Source organism: Eutrema salsugineum, unplaced genomic scaffold, assembly GCF_000478725.1.
Source record: "Eutrema salsugineum unplaced genomic scaffold, Eutsalg1_0 scaffold_5, whole genome shotgun sequence".
NCBI lineage: Eukaryota > Viridiplantae > Streptophyta > Magnoliopsida > Brassicales > Brassicaceae > Eutrema > Eutrema salsugineum.
In genome coordinates, this window is record NW_006256612.1 from 4,108,609 (window position 1) to 4,130,207 (window position 21,599).

A 21,599-nucleotide genomic window follows, 5' to 3' on the forward strand; every position below is an offset into this window, starting at 1 on the left:
TTCTAATGTTTAGCATAATGACGTTTTCATGCTAAATGTAGCATCAACTCAAAGAACACACAATGTTGCTCGAGTTGGCAGTTGCTGCTGCTACGGGCTGCGTTTTTGGCACTTGTGTTGATTCAGCATGCTAAACCGGTTCGAAAGGTGGGTGTGTCCGATTTTTAAGTCAATGCTACATATAGTTTAAAAAAATAATTTATCTTGGACAATCAATGCTGCAGACGCACTTTACATGCGACTATGTCCCTTTCACGTGCATTCTCACGTGCCCAGGTACTTGAAGGAAAAAAAACCCTAAAACCCCAACCTGCTCGGTTAGAAAACCCAAGTTTATTGGGTTTAAATTTGGCAATTGACCGGTTTATATGGTTAAATCGATGCTCAACCGAAAAGCTTCCAGCAGTTTTTTCATTTTTTCTTTTTGGGGTCAACGCCTCTGTCTTTGAGTATAGACTATAGAGATGGTTTTGTGTCATAGCACTCAGAACAAAATGAGTTCTTGGATATTCAAGTTGTTGCTTACGCAACTTTTTCTTGTGTTGATTCAGCATGCTGATTCAAGCTCCATCATCAGATATCTCCCTGGTTTTGAAGGCCCTCTTCCTTTTGAGCTTGAAACCGGGTTCTGTTCCGCTTCATTCATCTCCAAATTCAATTAGCATTGTAATGAGCCTGTGTTCTGAGTTTTGGAGTTAAACTCATTTCAGGTACATTGGTGTTGGTGAAGCTGAGGAAGATCAAATGTTCTACTACTTCATCAAATCTGAGAGGAACCCAAAAGAAGACCCTCTTCTTGTCTGGTTAACTGGAGGACCTGGCTGCTCTTCTTTCTCTGGCCTTGTTTATGAGAATGGTAAGTAAATCTTCATTTTTACTCATTCTTATTTGTGTTTGCAGATTTCTTAGTGACTTGTTTGAATTGATAAAAAAAAATCAGGTCCTCTTGCTTTCAAGGTTGAGCCTTACAATGGAAGTATCCCCTCTTTGGTGTCTACTACATATTCATGGACTAAGGTAACTTTTGGGATGTAATATCCTGTTTTTTTTTTTTTTTTTTGTTTATCAATTGTCATATGATGTAAACACACTGTTTTATTCAGAATGAAATCTTTCTTCATCTTCAAGATTTAAGATCATTGCTTCCTTCTTCATCTTCAAGTTTTAAGATCATTGCTTCTTTTTTTCAGGTGGCGAATATAATCTACTTGGACCAGCCTGTTGGGACTGGCTTCTCCTACTCAAGAAATCCACTTGCTGATATACCAAGTGACACAGGATCAGCTAAGCGGGTCCATGAGTTTGTTCGTAAGGTAAAAGGAAAATTCAAACTTGTGGAGATTTTAATTTGTTATTGTTTTTCATTCTTTTTATAAAGACAGCTTTTGTTGGTGACTGTTGTCCAGTGGCTAGACAAGCATCCTGAGTATTTCTCCAATCCTTTCTATGTCACCGGAAACTCTTATTCCGGTAAGGTAATTCCGTCCATTGTTCAAGAAATCTCAAATGGTAAGTTTTTCTTTTATCACTCCAATCCTATGCAAGCCTTTTTCCTATGAATACTGTTTCTTGATTACTTATTATATGCAAGCCTTTTTCATTGACTATTGTTTCTTGATTACTTATTTTACCTATATATCACAGGAAATTATATATGCTGCAAACCTCAAATAAATCTCCAGGTTTATCATTATTTGCTTGCTTCTTACATCATTTCCATATACCTTTTCAAGCATTAAGAACTGATCAGGACACTGTTTTATTTTCGAAAAAAACAGGGTTATGTGCTCGGAAACCCGTTAACAGACTATGATCTTGATTTTAACAGTCGCATTCAATTTGCTCATGGAATGGCACTCATCTCTGATGAACTTAATGAGGTACCAATTACAAAATCTAGGATTACTTTTGTCTCTTACAATATCACCACAATGAAGTGGTTAATTAACGACCATTTTTGAAACTCTTATTTTGTAGTCGATGAAAAGAAGCTGTAAAGGAAAACTTTTTAATGTGGATCCTCTTAACACAGAGTGCTTGAGACTCGTTGAAGATTTCAAGAAGGTATGCACATTCTGGAATTTACTTGGCTTATTCAATGGTAAAGAATCACTAACTTAGAATTGTGTCGTTAAATTACAGTGTGTTTCAAGAATATATGAAGAACTTATCCTAGAATCAAATTGTGACTCTACATCTCCTAATTGCTATGTAAGATTCTTGGTGTCTTTGGATCAAATAAAGGCTAGCCACTTGACAAACCTCTAGAGAAGAATATTGACAAGGTTTCTTTTCACAGACGTATCGCTATTTGCTATCTGAATACTGGGCTAATAACGAGAGTGTACGCAGAGCACTTAAAGTGGTGAAGGTATATGACATGAAAAGTATATTAATATCATTGATCTTTGGTTAAAAAAACTGATGATCAAAAATTTTTATTGCAGGGGACTAAAGGGAAATGGGAACGATGTGATTATAATGTGCGTTGCAATAAAGACATAATAAGCAGCATACCATACCATATGAATATTAGCATCAAAGGCTATCGATCTCTCATCCTCAGGTATACACAAACTTAACAGCTTTTTCAAAAGCTTACTTTCATTAGTTATTTGTAAACTTTTCTCTGGCTTGGTGTTTTTTGGTGAACAGTGGTGATCACGATATGACAATTCCTTTCGTTTCAACGCAAGACTGGATAAGGTCATTAAATTATTCCATTATTGAGAAATGGAGGCCATGGATGATAAATAATCAAGTCGCTGGGTATATACACCACTTGTTTCTTTTTTGGTTTTTTTAATTTGTTTACTATAAGCTGATCAACAATATTGTTTTTTTTTTTCTTTGCAGATACACCAAGACTTATGCTAATAGGATGACATTTGCCACTGTTAAAGTAAAAATCTTTGATCCCACATTTTTATTGGCATAAATATTGCAAAGCTTTTTTAGAAGAAAAAACAGGTTTCTTGATTGGTATTGTTTGGTTTATTTAGGGAGGCGGACACACGTTAGAGTATAAACCAGAGGAGAGCTCAATCATGTTCAAGAGGTGGATAAGTGGCCAACCTCTTTAAACTCAGAAACCTTAATCTTTAATCATCTGATTAATGTTGACGCCAAAAGTGTTTGTTTTGTTTGCTGATGATTCATAGAGCGACACATTTTCAAATTATTAATTAATGTTTTTGTTTTACCTCTGTTTTGGACCATTTATTTAGTAAGATTGTTGACTATTTGGTTAACATAATTAACGTTCGGCAAAACGTGTAATATGACAAAGTATGTGCCATGATAAATATCGCTCCAGCTAAATCTATTAAATAATAATTCCAAGTTCCATGAAGAAACACTAGAGAGAAGTTACAACGGTGACATTGTCGATCTTCTCTTGGGAGGTAAAGTTGGTATACTCTGCTCATTCCTAAAGAAATTATCCGGATCAACCGCGGTTTTCACTCGAACCAACCGATCGAAATTCTCGCCAAAATACTTCCTACCATAGATTTCTCCTTTTCGATAACTATCGGTTCCATGATCATTAACCCCGATATCGATATCTCTATAGTTCAAATACGAGCTTCTCGGGTTTTTCGACACAAACGGGGTCATGATTCTGTAGGTCGTTCTTACATTACCAATGTAAAGCCTTTCCGCTTCCGGTCCAGCATCGGTCCACGTCACGGAATGTTGGATTTTGTATAGTTTGTGCCTATGCGGAAACGCCGTTTCGTTCGTTGCGGTCGCGTTTAGATTCCCTCCATACGGATTTAAAACCAAACCGGTTCTGTTTAATGTCGCCAGAATCTTAAACAACCGGTTTAGTTCTGGTTTGGTCATCTCCTTCTCGACGTAATCCGATTTCCTCTTGAGAAACTTGGCCGAATCCGGTTCTCTCTCGAGTAGAATCTCCGGTTTGACTTTGTCAACGTCCACGTGGTTCATCCACCACAAGAGTGATTGGATCCACGTCATCTCTTTACAGTCCTCTTTCCTCAATCCCAATTCCGGAAACTCCTTGGCCAGCATTGAAACGACGTCGTTTGCATTTCCCAGGAACAAAGCTCTCAGTTTAGCGTTCACCGTCTGCGTCTTGTTCCGCGTCACAGAGGATATCAACACTCTCATGAACAGACCCGGGTCGGTTCTTGGAGCCACGAATTGCCATTTATGGACCATGTCGAGGGCATTTTGGTCTACAGATTTATCGACTCTAAAAACGGTTACGGTTTTTGGAACTTCCACGAGTTTCACTTTGAAACCCAAAACGACGCCGAAGCTTCCTCCGCCTCCGCCACGAATTGCCCAGAAGAGATCCTCTCCCATCGTTTTCCGATTAAGAATTCGGCCGTTTGCGTCGACGATCGTGGCGTCGACGACGTGATCAATCGTGAGCCCGAATTTTCGTATCATGTGTCCGTATCCTCCGCCGCTGACGTGTCCTCCGACGCCGACGGTGGGACAGAGTCCGGCGGGAAAAGCGTGTACCTCGCTCTTCTCCCAGATCCGGTAAAAAAGCTCGCCGAGCGTCGCGCCGGTTTGTACCCAGGCGGATCCTCCGTCGTCGTTCAAATCGACGGTGATGTTTCGGAAATTGGAGAGATCCAGGACGAGGAACGTTACGGCGGAGACGTAAGAGAGGCCGTCGTAGTCGTGGCCGCCGCTCCGGATCTTGAGCTGGAGATTCAGCTTTTTGGCGCAGATCACGGCGGCTTGAACGTGGGAATCGACACGTGGCACGATGATGACCGATGGTTTCGGCGTTGAGGAGGTGTTGAAACGCGCGTTTCTGATGTATGCGCGTAGGACAGTGGTGAAGGAAACGCTAGAACGGGACAAAACGACGCCGGAGAGCTCCTTATGGGAAATACTCGTCTCGTTTGTGAAACATCGGGCAAAATCTTCGTAGACATTCGCGGAATCTGCAGAACCAAATGATGAGTGCGATGCAGCAAAGAAGAGAAGAAGAAGAATTAAATACATTTGATTCTTTGTTATTTTATTTTTTTTCTCATATGAGTTTTCGTTAGAGATTTGGATTAATAGAAGAATTTTCTTTGGCTCTCTGCGAAAGTGCGATTACTTTAAATTCTCGGTCAAAAAATGGTAACTAGAACATTAATGGAGCCAAAATGTAGGGGAATTAGAGAGGGTATTATAGTCAATGAAGTTGTCCAAATCCTGAAAATTAGCATTTCTCGCAAATAAACACATAGGAAAGTTGAATAGAGATGTTATGAAGAGAAGAATGGTAGCATATCAAGAAAGAAATATAAAATCAAGAATAAACTGTCCAAATCAAATCATATCCAATTATGTTAACAAAAACCAAAGTGTGCATAAAATACGGAAATCATGATAATATCTAAATATGTAAACAAAAAAACCAAAAGTATGCATGAAATACACAAAAGATATGTGTGTGTTAATAAGAATTATGAACTTTCCATTCAAAATCAGTTCAATTGATACTAAATGAAACAATCCATAAATTTTATATTATATGACACAACTATCTCATTAGCAAGTCTTCAAATAAATTAACTATCTCACTAGCAATGGAAGACAACAAAACACACTTGTATTTATCTTCAAACCAAAGATCTTAATACATTTCAAGGATTTATAGAATCAAATCTGAATACATATTCATTGCTTTATTGACCGAAAAAATTAATACATGTCAGTGATGTCACAATTCACAACACTCGTGTGTTCTTTATGATCTTCGTACCGGAATACTTTGTTCGTTCCTCCAAAAGTTTATCTCATCATAAGTGGATTTAATATCCACTAACCTCTCGAAATTGTCTTTGTAATATTTAACCCCATAGATTTTACCTTCCTCGTAAGTGGAATTAACACTTGAGCCTATGTCAAGATCACGGTAATTTAAAAACGCCTCCCTCGGATTACTAGACACATACGGGCTCATGAATTCATACATCTCTCTCCCACGTGCCAAATGATCTTTCTCCACGTTATCTCCAGCTTCAGACCAATCTATAACATACTCAATGTTGAACAAATTGCCTGCTCTGTGTGGGAAAGGCGTCCTCGAACTCGGGATCTCACTCATTCTTCCACCGTACGGATTCCAATTCATTTCAACTTTCTCAACCTCTACCAATTTCTTGAGTATTAAACCAAGACCGGTTCTCGAAATCGGACGCTTCACATAATCTGATTTCCGTTTCATGAACAACTTGTTCTCTACCGTCGAGTTCAACAGCACGGAAGTCGGTGTGCCAATTGGATAACCGGCCCAGAACAAGACCGAATCGATCCATCTCATCTCAGTACAATCGGTTTTCTTCAGCTTTAATTCCGGGAAATCCCGGTTCATCACGTTCAAAGTCTTATCAGACCGGCCTAAATACATCCCAATAAAAGAAGCTAAAACCGTTTTTTCACCACGCTTTGTACCGTTGACCAGAGTCAACGTCACCCTCACGAACAGATTCCGATCTGTACTATGAGCAAAACTCTGCCACTTCACTAGAAGATCGACGGCTCCTTCTCCGACGGTTTTTCCGATGCTAAAGACCGTAACTTTCTCCGGCACCGTAACCAACCGGATTTTGTATCCGAGCACAAGTCCGAAACTCGCCGCCCCACCTCCTCGAATCGCCCAGAACCGATCTTCTCCCATCGAAACCCTATCGGCGTACGTATTCCTGTTCGAATCGACAATCGCAGATCCGACAACGTTGTCCACGGACAATCCGTACTTTCTCATCATCGTTCCGTACCCTCCGCCGCTAAAATGTCCACCAACGCCCAATGTCGTACACAAACCCGCCGGAAACCCGAGGACATTGCTCTTCTCGGCGATTCGATAATAAAGCTCTCCGATCGTAGCGCCGGAATCGACCCAAGCCGTTTTCTCGGTGAGATTGACGTCAACGTGTCTGAGACTGAACATGTCGAGGACGAAGAACGGGACGGTGGAGGTGTATGAGAGTCCTTCGAAGTCGTGGCCTCCGCTTCGGATCCTGACCTGGATGTTGAGCTCGCCGGCGCATGCTAACGCCGTTCCGATGTGGCCCTGCGTGGTGGCGGTGACGATGGCGAGGGGTTTTTGGGTTGTGGGTTTGTCGAAACGGAGGTTGGGTATGCGACGGCGGAGGACGGCGGTGAAAGAGGAGTTTGTTGGGATGTAGGTGACGGCGGATGTGAAAGTCTGCGGGTTCGATCCCTCTCGTACGATACACCGGAGGAAAGTCGCCGGATCGGGAATGGGTTGTGAAGTTGCTACTGAAACTGAGATTAGTAGCAGAGAGACTAAGAGTAATTTTTCCATTTTTTGGTTTTGCTGGTTAAATTTCGGAGTTTGGATTAAGATATATTTGTTTGATTGTGTGTGTCTATATTTATATAGATGAGAGAGTTTATAGTAATCCAAGCTTCTTATTGGTTCAATAGTAGTTGAGTATAAACAATTTTTCTTTTGTAGTTTAATGTTTCTTTTCTCTAATTGAATAGTGGAGTTATTGAATGTCTGTCTAGAGAAGAATTATTATTCAATGTCGAAGCTTGTAAAGAACTAACTTTTAGTCCGAGTACCTTATCCAAACCTAATTGAAAATTTAATCTTCTCCTTTTTAAGATTGCAGATAGTTTGTGAAAGATCAAAACAAATTGTCAAACTGATGATATATATGATATGGATTGTTATACCATGTTATAAGAGACTCGGAGCACGGTTCTGAGTTCTGACAAGCTTACTGTTGTTATCAACATAACTAGCTTATTCTCTCCTGTTATAATCTATTGTATTCAATTGTGAATATAAGCTAACTCAAAACCAATTCCAATCTGATTTTGCTATGTGCGGATATGAATCAATGTGGCCAACTTTGGGTTGGGTCAATTTTGATATCACTAATTTTACCTCAGTTACAGATCGGATTGAACATTTTGGATCGGAATCTAATTCCATGTTAAAGTCAATATGAGTTTTTAACTTATTTCTCAAAATCGATAGGTAATGAGTTGATTGGCCAACTTTCTATATATTAGTTAAGAATATTATTCTCTAATATCATGAATTGAATGATCTCATTTACATATCATTTTAAAAATATATATACTACCAGCAGGGTTTGGTTTTAACAAATGTCACGATATTTTAACAAATAATAGAGACTAGTATAGGTTTTTTTTCAAACGATTAGTATAGGTTTTGGTATGAGATTATTAGTTATATAAAAAGAATATACAATTTATTTTCACGTTCTTTTACAGCTAATGTGTTTTTATCCAGATTTAATGGTATAGTGGACTAAACTAAATATATTTGACTTCAACTTACATATTAATGCGCACTACGCGATAGCCAATAACGTGTCATAATCTAAATACTTGACTTTTAAAGCTTGTCGCTTGCAGTGGTCAAATGAGAGATTTTGGCGGTTAAAAGATATATGTGTAACCTATGCGTGATGCAGTACGGATCGAGTATTATTTTTATTTTAATAAAGTAAGATCTGTCAAAGAACATATATCTGTATATCGTGCAAGTCTTGCTTATATCAAATCCGCGTTAATACAGAGAAGCGTTGAAATGTCTTGGTCAACAAATGTATACATCGTTCATGCATTTGAGTGTGATATCCTTTGGTATATAAAAGATTCATAAGTTGACAATTTGACAACATATTAGTTTCTTATATTCAGCGCTTAACTGATAGTAGAAACAGTTTAAATAAAATATACTAATTACAAATAGTTTAAACTCGTTTAAATCCATCTATTACTAACTTAAAGTAGACAAACAAACAAGTGCCACTGAATGGAGCATAATTGCGCTAATGCATTTTTAAACTTTAACGATCAATCATTTGTTCAACGCTGCTCAGAAAAAGTGGTTAGCTATCAAAGATCTTCCATTATTATTATTGTTATCATTCTTTTGCTAAAACTGTAAATATCATTAATGGAATGAATGTAACAAAAGTTAAACCTATATACTTGTTACCTTGGCAAACAAGAATAAGAACAAGGAAACAAAATGCTTCGGAATAGTGATTTTCCTTCCATTATTTTTTAGGAAAAATATACATGAACCAAAATGCCAATGGGAGATCTTGGGAATCAATAGATCAAAGAAGATATAACATAAACCATGTTTTTATCTAATTTTTTGTAGTTCTTGAAGCCACGTCTACTGTCGTCTGTCGACCAGCAGTCGATGATGGTGGCAGTGGTGTTGTGATATTGATGTTTTTTTTTTTTTTTGGTAAACTTAAAAAATAAAAGTTTATGCTTATCTGTAACATTTTACAGCATCGCAATTAGTGTTGTACGTCTATTTTGTTAATTGACTTTACATTCAAACCAGAGATCTTAATACATTTTGTAACAATATACCGAACCGAAGATCTTAATACATGGTTCTTATTCACTTTCAATACATGTTACAAATCACAACACTCGTGTCGTCCTCATTATCTTCGTACCGGGATACTTTGTTCGTTCTTCCAAAAGTTTTCCGCATCGATGGAAGATTTAATATCCACTAACCTCTCGAAATTGTCTATGTAATATTTAACCCCATAGATTTTACCTTCCTCGTACGTGGAACTAACACTTGACCCTATATCAAGATCACGGTAATTTAAAAACGTCTCCCTCGGATTACTAGACACGTACGGGCTCATGAATTCATACATCTCTCTCGCACGTGCCAAATGATCCTTCTCCACGTCATCTCCAGCTTCTGACCAGCTAACGAGATACTCGATCTTGTACAAATTACCGGCTCTGTGTGGGAACGGTATCCTCGAACTCGGGATCTCACCCATTCTTCCTCCGTATGGATTCATATACATTTTCACTTTCTCAACTTCCACCAATTTCTTGAGTATTAAACCGAGACCGGTTCTCGAAATCGGACGTTTCACATAGTCTGATTTTCGTTTATGGAAAGCCTTACTCGCAACCGTCGGGTTAAGCAATACCGAGGTTGGTGTACCGATTGGAAAACCGGCCCAGAACAAGACCGAATCGATCCATCTCATCTCGGTACAATCACTTTTCTTCAGCTTTAGCTCCGGGAAATCCCGGTTCATCACGTTCAACATCTTATCAGACCGGCCTAAATACATCCCAATAAAAGAAGCTAAAACCGTTTTTTCACCAGCCTTTGTACCGTTGACCAAAGTCAACGTCAGCCTCACGAACAGATTCCGATCTGTACTGTGAGCGAAACTCTGCCACTTCATAATAAGATCGACGGCTCCTTCTCCGACGGTTTTCTCGATGGTAAAAACCGTAACTTTCTCCGGCACCGGAACCAACCGGATTTTATATCCGAGCACGACGCCGAAACTCGCCGCCCCACCTCCTCGAATCGCCCAGAACCGATCTTCTCCCATCGAAACCCGGTCGGTGAAGATATTCCCATTGGAATCAACGATTCCAGATCCGACAACATTGTCCACAGACAATCCGTACTTTCTCATCATCGTTCCGTACCCTCCGCCGCTAAAATGTCCACCAACTCCCAAAGTCGTACACAAACCAGCCGGAAACCCAAGGACATTGCTTTTCTCGGCGATTCGGTAATAAAGCTCTCCGGTGGTAGCGCCGGAATCGACCCAAGCCGTTCCCTCGGTGAGATTAACGTCAACATTTCTGAAACTGAACATGTCGAGGACGAAGAACGGGACGGTGGAGGTGTAAGACAGTCCTTCGAAGTCGTGGCCTCCGCTTCGTATCCTGACCTGAAGAGAGAGCTCGCGGGCGCATCCTAACGCCGCCTGAATGTGTGTCCACGTGGCGGCGGTGACGATTGCTACCGGTTTTGGTGTTGTGGGTTTGTCGAAACGGAGGTTGGGTATGCGACGGCGGAGGACGGCGGTGAAGGAGGAGTTTGTTGGGATGTAGGCGACGGCGGAGTTTGGACTCGCCGGGTCTGTTGGCTGTCGTTCAAGACATCGGAGGAAAGCGACCGGATCGGTCACGGGTTGTGAAGTTGCAACTGAGATTGCGATTAGTAGCAGAGAAGTTACGAGTAATTTTTCCATAGTTTTTGCTTGTTTAGTTTTGGGAGTTTCGGTTTTGTCTTTTTGAAAGCTCGTGTGTGTGTGAGGGTGTATTTATATATAGAGGAGATTCAAAGTTCGCATTTTCTGAAGTAATTTTTTTATTTTTTTAGAGTGTTTTTGTGTACCAGTGATATTTTTATTTAATCCTTTTTCTACCTATTGTTCCTCATTTTTATTTCTAATGTGTTACCGATCAAAATTATTTTGGTTTTATAAACGATATACTTAAATATACACACATAATACATAAGAGACTATATATATATATAGGAGGCTGATTATATTTGACTTTGACTTCTACCTATTATTGTTCTACTTTTGAATTGATCACTCATGTACGCGAAAAGCCGAGAAGGTGATAATGTGTCATTAATATATGACTTTTAAGTTTTGTACAAGTTTGCAGTGTTCATATGAAAGATTTTGGATAGGAGATTTTGATTATTTTATAGAGCCTATGCGTTATGCATTACGGATTAAGTCTTTTTAAAAATAAATTTAAGTATTTGAACACATACAGTATCTGTTTCGTGCAAGTCATTGTTTATCGTCCAAGTTTTTGTTTATCATACTCCGCGTAATCCAAAACTATAGAGAGAAGCTTTTGAATATCTTTGTCAACATAATTGTATACATCTTGCATATATGTCACTATCTGAATGTGTAGGACTGTCAAACAGAAAAAAATAGTGGTTCGAATAAATGAAAAATAGTCGACGCGTACTGTCAAATGAAATGGATAAGGATTCACAAGTTGACATGTTAATATTTGGTAATCAAGAATTTGGTTGATACTTGATACGGAAATCCAGAATACACAATATATCCATGATCCGATTAAGTGATAGATAAGTTTTGACAATTCTAACACATTTCTTTTCTGTAGAAACAAAATAAATATATATTTCCAAAGTACATATACAAGAAAACAATTGACTTCTCATCTTCTAATCCAAGACAAAGGTCTTTAGTCTCAATTTGATACAGAGAGCTCAAACTCTTCGCCTTTTACATCAAATGATTAGGTTATTTTACTATTTAAATATTTTGGTAAAACTTCTCAATATAGAAGCAAGAGCGTGTCTCTCTAGTCTCTCTAGTGCCTGGAGTGCACTGGAATGCTCTGCTCGTACCGGAAAAAGTTGTCTGGATCAACTCTAGTCTTTACTTGAACCAATCTCTCGAAGTTATTCTTAAAATACTTCACTCCGTACACTTTACCTTCCTCGTACGTCGAGTTCAAACTCGTGCCAATGTCAACGTCTCTGTAGTTCAAAAACGCCTCTCTTGGATTCTTTGACACGTAAGGGCTCATTGCCTGGAACACTCTTTCCGTCTGGCTCAAGCATTCGTTAGCCACTGCTTCCCCTGGCACGAACCAGTTCGCTGCGTACTGAATCTTGAACATATTTCCCGCTCGGTGCGGGAACGCAGTCTCGGTCGATGGAATATCGCTCATCCTTCCTCCGTACGGGTTCCAAGCCATTGTCACATTCTCGTTCTCTATCAGAGCCTTGAATATCGCATCTAAACCGGTCCTTGAGATCGGTTTCTGGACGTAATCGGATTTCCTCTTGAGGTAGATCTGCTTCTGTGGAATCCGGTTTAGCATAACCGTTGTTGGTGCTGTACCGGGTGGGATATCGAGCCAGAACAGAACCGACTCGATCCATTTCATTTCTATACACTCTGTTTTGTTCAGACCAAGCTCGGGGAATTTCGCGTTCGTGATTTCAAGAAGCTTCGATGAGTTTCCTAGGAACATTCCCATGAAAGAAGCCTTCACGGTTTTGTTGCTTGTGCTTAAAGTTAACCTAATGAACAAATCATTGTCGATCTTGTCTGCGATCTCTTGCCATTTTACTACTAGTTCCGTGGTGTTCACGCCTCCTCTGTTTCCAACGGTTATGACGTTAAAGACCGTGACTTTCTCCGGCACGGGAACAAGCTTGATCTTCCAGGCTAAGACAACACAGAAACTAGCGGCTCCTCCTCCACGTAAGGCCCAAAAAAGATCTTCTCCCATTGAGCTCCGGTCCAAGACTCTTCCTTTAGCATCAACGATCTTAGCGTCAATGATGTTATCAATCGATAAACCGTATTTCCTCATCATGTTTCCGTAACCACCGCCGCTAAAATGCCCGCCGGCGCCTAAACCGGGACAGACTCCGGCTGGAAATCCCCGGAGATCGTTGCTTTTGTTGGCGACTCCATAGTAAATCTCTCCAAGCGTAGCACCGGATTGGACCCACGCGGTGTCTAGCTTAGGATCGATCTCTATAGACCGGAGATTGAACATGTCTAAGACGATGAAATCGATCGTTGATAGATACGACAGTCCATCGTAGTCGTGGCCTCCGCTACGGATTCGGAGCTGGAGGCTGAGTTTCTTGGCGCATGTGATCGTGGCCTGGATGTGAGTGACGTCAGCGGCGGCTACGATGGCTACGGGTTTACGTGTCGTGTTGTTGAAGTAACGGAGGTTACGAACGTAGTTGTTGAGGATTGTGAGGAACTTAGGGTTTTTCTGAGTGTATGTGAAGTTTTGGATTGGAGATTTAGGGTTTGAAGGTTTGAAATTGGTGATGCATTGTGTGAAAACGTCTTCGAGGTTTGGTGGTGATGCGAATGATGTAGGGATTGTAAAGAGAAAGAGGGAGATGATTAGGGTTTTGATTGTTGGAGATTTCATTCTTCCTGTTTCTTTTGTTACCACCACCCTCTTTTTTGTTGAATATGGTTTGAAAGATTCGTAGGGGTTTGCGTTTCTTATATACTTGTTAGTTTGACATGAATAGACAATCGGCTATTCTTGTAGTTTGTGTATCTTTTTGGCATAAATCTTTGTAAATTAAGTCAATTACTCAATATGGGGAGATTTTATGCTTAATATGGTGCTTTATTTGTCCTATCTTTTTATATATCCTAAAATTATAAGCTCTAAGTTATCAGGTCTATTTTCTAATGTTATTATCTTCATCTGTATATCCTTCTTTCTGGAAAAGATAAAAAAGGTAAGAAAGAGGTGAATACATTTTATAAGTTTAATATATGAAGATTTTTGTTCTATTTTAGCATCACTTTTTACAAACTGAAAAGGTCTTTCCTTACGTATTTGATCGCTTAGCTTTGACAAAGCTGCATACTACATTATAAAAATATTATTTAACTATATATTTTAATAGCAGAAAAATCTAGACATAATCAATTACTATTGAACTATTAACTCTTTTTTACAACAAATGCATGTTTGTTGATAATACAAACTGTTACCAATATAATTTGTAACCAATAAGGCCTAGAACTGCCAATGGAGCGAGGACACCAGACTAAAGTGTGATATCTTAACATAAGTTTTCATCTTAATCTAATTTCAAACTACATATAAATTTGATTCAATTTTCGTTTATTCTGATCTACTTAATTAAGTTTTCATCTTAATTTCTATTAATTTTTTTTTTTCAAAAGAGATATGCCCGAGCTTCTAAATCTAATAGCTAGCCATATAAATTCAATTTTTATTTACCAAAGACAGATAAGACTTACAAATATCACCAAATTCACTAATCAAATATCACCAAATTCAAATATACATACTACGGTAACACAGGAATACTCTGTTCGTTCCTGAAGAAGTTACCACTATCAACTCTCGTCTTGATATTCACCAACCTCTCGAAGTTTCCGGCGAAATACTTCTTCCCGTAACTCTTACTCTGTTCATAGCTCCTGATTTTTCCTTCGTGAGAATTGATCCCCAAATCAACGTCCCGGTAGTTAAAAAACGACTGTCTCGGGTTCTTCGAAACAAACGGAGTCATGAATTGGTACAATCTCCTCGTCAATTCCATATACCGGTTCGTTAACCGATCCTCTCTCCAATTCGCACTGTACTGAATCTTCCAGAGATTCCCGGCTCTGTATGGGAACGGAGTCGCCGTCGACGGAATCTTCGCCATCTTTCCGCCGTATGGATTGAAAGTCATAGTCGGGATTTCGAGCTCGATCATCTTCCTCCAGATCGATTCTAAACCGGTTTTCGAGATCGGTTTACGGACGTAATCCGATTTCCTCTTGAGATAATTGACGGTCTGGTTCCTTTGGAGCAGAGCTTTCTCCGGCGTACCAAATTGGATATTTGTCCAGAAAAGCACCGATTGGATCCAGCTCGTCTCGGTACAGTCAGACCGGACCAGACCCAGTTCTGGGAATCTCCGGTTTATGATCGACATAAGCGTCGATGTGTCTCCGATAAACATAGCTATGAAAGTTGCCCTGACGGTCTTTTTAGACAAGACGGTGCCGTTTACGACGTCGATGAATGCTCTTATGAAAAGCTCGTCCGGAAGCTCCGGCGCGACTTGTTGCCAACGGTGAACGATCTCCGTCGCGTTTTGCTCCAAAGTGCGGGAGATTCTGAAAACGGTGACGTTTTCAGGGATTTCGACCAGGTTTATTTTGTAAGCTAAAACGACACCGTAGCTTCCTCCTCCTCCTCCGTTTATTGCCCAGAAGAGATCCTCTCCCATCATTTTTCTATCCAAAATATTTCCTGTAGAATTTATAAATATTAACAAGGAAAATATTGTGAGAAATTATTTTCTTTTGGTTAAGGAGTGAGAATTAAAAATTATAATACAAATATTTAGGTAAATAGAAGTATAACAAAACAACGGTTATACTGTATACTATAAGTGACTCCCTAAACTAATTTTTTTTTTTGCTATGAATGTTAATATCATATAAAAAGAAGAGTTAGATCTTACAAGAGCAAAATCTAAATAAAAACCACCTTGACAAAAAAGAAATAAAAATCAAGGTGATCACTGATTTTCATGGGCTAAAACAGAGTGGTCTAAAAACTCATCTAAGCCATAGAGACATGAAGTTTCCAAACTGCCTTCTATGTCTTCTCTCTAAACTAATTAATCTCTTAATTTTGTGCTGACCAATTTTTTAAACCGAATGATTTTGGTTGATTTTAAGACCTTGAATAATATAATTCGTCTAAATACCACATAGGTTAGGGAAGCTAGAGTAGAGTCTAGAGATAGTGAAATATACCATTAACGTCGACCATTCTTGCATCGATAGTATTATCGACGGTGAGACCGTATTTTCTCATCATGTTACCGTAACCTCCGCCGCTAATATGGCCGCCGACACCAACCGTCGGACAAATCCCGGCGGGATAAGCTAGGGTTTTGCTCTTCTCCCATATATAGTAATAAACCTCTCCAAGAATGGCACCGGTTTGGACCCACGCGGTTTTACTCGCCGTGTCAACATCGACCGACCGGAGATTAAACATGTCGAGGACGAAGAACGGTTTGCTAGAGTAGGACACGTATGACAAGCCGTCGTAGTCGTGCCCGCCGCTTCTGATTTTCATCTGGAGGCTGTGGCGTTTCCCGCAAGTAACCGCGGCTTGCACGTGCGACTCGTGTGTTGCAGCGATTATGAGGAAAGGTTTTGGAGTTGTGGAGGTGTTGAATCGGAGGTTACGGATATTGGCTTCTAGCACGGTGGAGTAGGAGCGGTTTCCGGAGAAGAACACGGCGGAGGAGATGGGATGTTTTGGGTCGGAGTTTGAGGTTAGGCATTGTGTGAAAGTCTCGGGATTTGCTAATGATGGGCTTGATTCCAATATGATGACAACGAAGAAGATCAAAGCAAGCAATGTAGTTCTTGGATGCTTCATCTTGGAGATTAAACGATGAAAAAAAATTATTGTGTTTATGAATGTCACTAGTGAAGGTATTTATAATGATCGAGAAGATTGCATAACGCCAAAATGTTTGACCAAGAAAAGTCAAATGTGGGTTCAACTTCATGTTGCCCATAATTTTTGATATTGTGTGATGATCGCAATATGTTCTAGAATATATAATTAAAAATTTAAAGAGTATTGTTTATACAACTACAAGCCATATGTCAACGTATAATTGAAGATTAGAATGTAGTAATTAATGTACTATATATCTTTTCTCTTATATAATTAGCTAGACCAGATTTCAAAGCAAATGGCGAAGTATGTCTAGGAAATAATTTAATAGAGGCAAAAATATGAAATTGTTATAGCTAGGCAGTAATTGACTGATGTGAAGGTTTAGCGCTTATACAACTGCTTCGATGGATTCAGTAATGTCCAAGTTTTGGGTGAAACTCATATCAATATATGCATCTCCATCTGCAAACTGTTACATAAAAATATATGTGAGGTTGTTGATCTAGTTTTGATATGAATTTATATTAATGCCATTAAAATCTATTATTCTGCTCTGAATTGTGACTGGAATTCGAGTTTGTAATGTAGGATGAGTTTTATTTTTGCAATAACACTCGAGTTAGTCATTTATGATCCTATGAACCGATTGAGGATTTAAGAACATAAACTTTGTTTTAAACTATGAAGAAGTCGGGATAGTTAACGACTCAATTATTCAAATAGTTTTCTTGATAAAGATTGTATCAATGCTATAAAAACAATCATACAAATAAAGACGTATGCTTTTTTAATAAATAAAAGGTGGAGAGGTTGAATACGTGTTTATATATGAGAATTATTGACTGAAAATAACATGAAGGATACACTTGAGCGGCTGGTTTGACTTTCATATAGTTGACCCAAGTATTAACATTGGAGCCGCAAATAAAGAAAAAAAATAGAAGTGGATTCTAATTACATTATACTAATAATAAGAACTTTATTATTATAAATCTTGTATTATGTTACTCGGATGCTTTAGCCTTTAGTCTCTAAATTAAAGAGAAGCACAAGTCAAGCTATCTATATGCAACAAATGTTTAGAAATCTTTCACACAAAAATAAATCTTTAGAGATTAGACTAAAAGAAAGGTACTATAGAAGCATTTTTTTGTATACAGAGATTAAGATTTAATTCCAACCAAAAACAAAAATTGCTCAAAACGCATTTTCTTTCAGGGAGATGTTTGTTTTGCCGTACGAAAGCAAAAGATGTTTGACGAAAGCACTTATTAGGCTTAAGAGGAGAAGTGCAAATCTGTCACAAGTTATGGTTTTTCTATTACTAAATTAATTATATTGAATGAACAAAAGGATCAGTGCGTCTAGTCATCTTTATCTTTTAATAGCGAAACACTTTCAAAAATAAAACTGATAGATTAACGCACGTAAACATGATGATGCCATGCATGCGTCATGGTGTCGTAGTCACTTCAGCCAATTTCTACGAAGTTTATTTTAAACAAATGCATGTAATCTTTTTTTTTTTTAAATGCATGTAATCTTATTATCTGGCCAATGAAGCGATTCGAATCTATATGCTCTAACTAACAACTAACAACACAAAAAATAATCTTTGACGGTTTGTAGCACTAATTCTTTTCGCCAAGTAGGTCTATCAATGCTAGGCTCAAATTGCATCATCAATCGGAACATACTGTCTAAAAAATTGTTTACTTCCGTCAAAAATTTAAAAGGTGAGCGATTAACCAAATTTACAGCTTTTCAGTAAGGAAAGTTTTCTACGATAGATAATTTGTAGCAAGTAATGGGGTGGTTCCTTTCAGTGGAAGAATCAACTCTATGTGTCTACGTCAGAAATCGATTTTCCTTGGATTTACCTCCAGATTAACAAAAAAAAAAAAAAAGAGTTTTATCTATTTTACGGTGTATATAATATATTCAGTTAGAAATTCATTTTTGGTGTTATGTTCAGTGAAAACGTCCCATCCTAAAATTCACAGTAGTGGAAAAAAGAAAGAAACTAGCATCAATGGTAAAAGAAAAAAACAATAATACCCTACTGAGAACGTGTCCGTTTATAAAAATTTGAAACTATGTGAGATGCGGAAAAAGATATGTGTTTAATAAATTGCTAGTGTAAACTTATATTAACAACAAAAAATTGAATGAGGTGGTAATATTTATCCTGTATCAGAAAATTCTCTCTTCTTGGGATTAGTTCGTCAAATGAATTATAAAGTGGTTACTTTATTCTTTCAAATGTATCGCTATATTTGTTATAACAAAGTCAAAATAGTTATCAAGCAAATTGATCCAAAAAAAAATGAGAACAGAAGAAGGCAGGTTAACGAGACACGCTAGAGAGAATATATAGAGAGGGTGAAAGACTGAAAGTCACTGAATTACATATCCTTGTGGTTTTGACAAAACAAAAAAAAACATATCCTTGTGGTATATGCCGATCGTTAAGATGGTTCCTACTTAAAAATTGTGCCAATGGTTGGAATTTTCAACCAACGGTCTCTCTCTTTGAATAGGTTTAAGGTGCTGAGAAATTATAACTATTATTTTTTATTTATATTTGATAAGTAGTTGTGATTATCAGGAGTAATTATTAATGATTACTAGAACAGAGTTTATTGTATATTCCTTCTGTTTCAATATGATAGATGTTTTACCCAAAAAAAATTTTCATTATTTTGATAGATGTTTTATACATGTAAAAATTTACTTTTTTTTTAATCTTTGTTGACCAATAGTATTCCCTAGTATTTTTATAGTCTTTGACTATTTTTAAATTAGTTTTTAATTAAACAATAAATGATATTTTCGTATGAAAAAAAAAATTATGTAATTCTTTTAATATGTGTGAACAATCCTTAAGCATCCATCATATTGACACATAAGGAGTATTTGATATCTGATTCGTAATTTCATATGAAGTATCACTATTTTCGAAACAATATATACAGCTAGAATATGAGTAGTGTGAAGATGCAAACAAGGCTGGAACAGCATGTGTTGCAGTCCGACTAGCTCTGGAACTAACACGGGAAGACTTGCGAAGCAATCTACACACATGGAGGTGAGCTGGAAGCTGAGCTGGAGCTGCAGGACGTGCTGGAAACTTTAAGAGACGAGAAACTGACGTGGATAGGAAGCTTGGAGTATCTTGGAGGATATTTGAAGAAAATATCAAGTTTCCTCTATCTTAGGAGAAGATAAGGAAGGTGAAGATTCTAATGGAGATTTGGAGAAATCACAAGGAGAGTCTGACTAGGATTGGCCGCAAGTCTTATCTTGTATAAATAGGCGTGTGAAAACCTTGTAGGGTTTTCAACACAACTGAGAGAATTCTTAGCAAAGGGTGAGCGAAATTCTGTGAGAGTTTTAGTGAGCTAGTGTGCTAAGGGATTTGGGTGAGAGGTTCTTGAATCACGTATCAATTCAAGAACAGGTGAGGCTAGTGTAGCAAATCAAGGTGTGTCTTGAGGTTGCTCTAAATCGGGTTCTGTATACTTGTAAGTTACAAACAGATTTACTAGTGAAATATTTTTGAAGAGAAAATCTCTGTGTTGTGCTCTGTTCTAGTTCCCGTATTACTACTCTTGCATTTTCATTTGGTATCAGAGTGGTCATCTGTATGTATTTCACAAGGTAAGATGATGTCTTTTTTTGTGTGCAACAGATGATGTCTCTAGCTTTCTTTTAACTTTGGATACAGAAATTCTGCTTTCCGAGTTTTCTAAAAAAGTTTAGGTTTCTTGGTTTATGTGATGTATATTGATTCAGAAAGATGTCAATTGTTAAACTATTTTTTTTTTGGTATATTATATATATTTTGAAAACTAGTTTATTGTCCATAAAAAATTTCTGAATAAACACATGTTTTTTTAATTATTATCATTAATCAAGTATAATTTATGATTGAACCCCAAAAATTTCTGTGGTATGTGAAAATCAAATACTATTATCATTTAATCTAGTTCTTCTTCCAAGTGCAGAAGAACCCCACGAGATTACGGTAAATAACAGAATTATGGCTAGAAAAATATATTATCAAGAGGTTTATATTGTTCGTTTTTTATTATTACTAAACTAAGTCTAGATATGCTAAAGTAATCTTCTTATACTTTCAGTTAAAGATATTAAAACTCTCCAACACATAAATAGTTTTGGAAGTTTATATTCTCATCATCTAAATTCTATGTTCGAACATATTATAACTATAAAAAATGACCAATAAGAACAATTCAATGTTATCATCCAAACATATAATATATTTGTTTTTTTGTTTATATACTTACTAGATTTGAGCTATGGTGATATTTCTACTTTTCTTTATGTTTTTGACTTGCATAATTATCCGGAATTGGTTGGTAAAGAGCTTAAATTGGTGTGGAAACTAATAAAATAAGGCTTGAAGACTCATGACAATTACCTTGACTTTACCTACAAACAGGTACATATGTTTAGTTTGGGTTTGTTTTATTGAATCTAACTATTATTCTTATGCATAGTTTATATAAAAAAATTTGGTTTTCAGATTTTCATTAATTGTTGTATGAGGGAAGATATCAATGACGAGAGAAGTTGTAGTGACGCGTGAATCAAAAACCTTAAGAAAAAACACTTTCAAAGTAACTGGTTCTAATAATTTTTGTGATTATCAAATCTTTTTTTTTGTTTTATTTCTAAGAGAATGTAAAAGTCCTAAGATTTCGAAGGTTAGAAGCAAGAAAAAAAAAGTTTGTGCACAATATTTGAATCTGGCTTTTGATCAATCTCCACAATTTGTTAAACCATTCAAA

At 37.6% G+C, this 21,599-nt stretch overlaps 6 protein-coding genes across 8 annotated transcripts; 1 reads left to right on the plus strand and 5 right to left on the minus strand.

The window, feature by feature from the left end:
• The first annotated feature begins 494 nt into the window (after positions 1–494).
• On the plus strand, positions 495–3,242 carry LOC18992020 (serine carboxypeptidase-like 15). 3 transcript variants are annotated; one of them, XM_006415366.2, is made up of 14 exons: positions 495–625; positions 711–856; positions 941–1,017; positions 1,191–1,313; positions 1,407–1,509; positions 1,645–1,682; positions 1,779–1,880; positions 1,978–2,064; positions 2,143–2,211; positions 2,300–2,371; positions 2,448–2,566; positions 2,656–2,769; positions 2,857–2,902; positions 3,003–3,242. In XM_006415366.2, the coding sequence occupies exons 1-14, from the start codon at positions 495–497 to the stop codon at positions 3,081–3,083; spliced, it is 1,308 nt and encodes a 435-aa protein (XP_006415429.1). In that variant the 3' UTR covers positions 3,084–3,242. The 3 variants fall into 3 exon arrangements, with proteins under 3 accessions (XP_006415429.1, XP_024007855.1, XP_024007856.1); XM_024152087.1 differs by lacking the exons at positions 1,978–2,064; positions 2,143–2,211; XM_024152088.1 differs by lacking the exons at positions 941–1,017; positions 1,191–1,313; positions 1,407–1,509; ... (2 more) ...; positions 1,978–2,064; positions 2,143–2,211 and having other exon boundaries at positions 711–720.
• Positions 3,229–5,095, minus strand: LOC18992021 (berberine bridge enzyme-like 12). Its single transcript, XM_006415367.2, has one exon. It carries the CDS (start codon positions 4,987–4,989, stop codon positions 3,370–3,372), a length of 1,620 nt encoding a protein of 539 aa, XP_006415430.1. The 5' UTR covers positions 4,990–5,095; the 3' UTR covers positions 3,229–3,369.
• A 556-nt stretch (positions 5,096–5,651) lies between these two features.
• LOC18992022 (berberine bridge enzyme-like 11) lies at positions 5,652–7,309 on the minus strand. Its single transcript, XM_006415368.2, has one exon. It carries the CDS (start codon positions 7,307–7,309, stop codon positions 5,726–5,728), a length of 1,584 nt encoding a protein of 527 aa, XP_006415431.1. The 3' UTR covers positions 5,652–5,725.
• Positions 7,310–9,302: 1,993 nt separating this feature from the next.
• Positions 9,303–11,085, minus strand: LOC18992023 (berberine bridge enzyme-like 10). Its single transcript, XM_006415369.2, has one exon. It carries the CDS (start codon positions 11,034–11,036, stop codon positions 9,456–9,458), a length of 1,581 nt encoding a protein of 526 aa, XP_006415432.1. The 5' UTR covers positions 11,037–11,085; the 3' UTR covers positions 9,303–9,455.
• Positions 11,086–11,975: 890 nt separating this feature from the next.
• LOC18992024 (berberine bridge enzyme-like 9) lies at positions 11,976–13,794 on the minus strand. The gene has a single exon (XM_006415370.2). It carries the CDS (start codon positions 13,747–13,749, stop codon positions 12,154–12,156), a length of 1,596 nt encoding a protein of 531 aa, XP_006415433.1. The 5' UTR covers positions 13,750–13,794; the 3' UTR covers positions 11,976–12,153.
• Positions 13,795–14,542: 748 nt separating this feature from the next.
• On the minus strand, positions 14,543–16,785 carry LOC18992025 (berberine bridge enzyme-like 8). The gene is made up of 2 exons (XM_006415371.2): positions 16,122–16,785; positions 14,543–15,609 (listed from the first exon to the last, which is right to left on the minus strand). Exons 1-2 carry the CDS (start codon positions 16,756–16,758, stop codon positions 14,654–14,656), a joined length of 1,593 nt encoding a protein of 530 aa, XP_006415434.1. The 5' UTR covers positions 16,759–16,785; the 3' UTR covers positions 14,543–14,653.
• Positions 16,786–21,599: the final 4,814 nt, after the last annotated feature.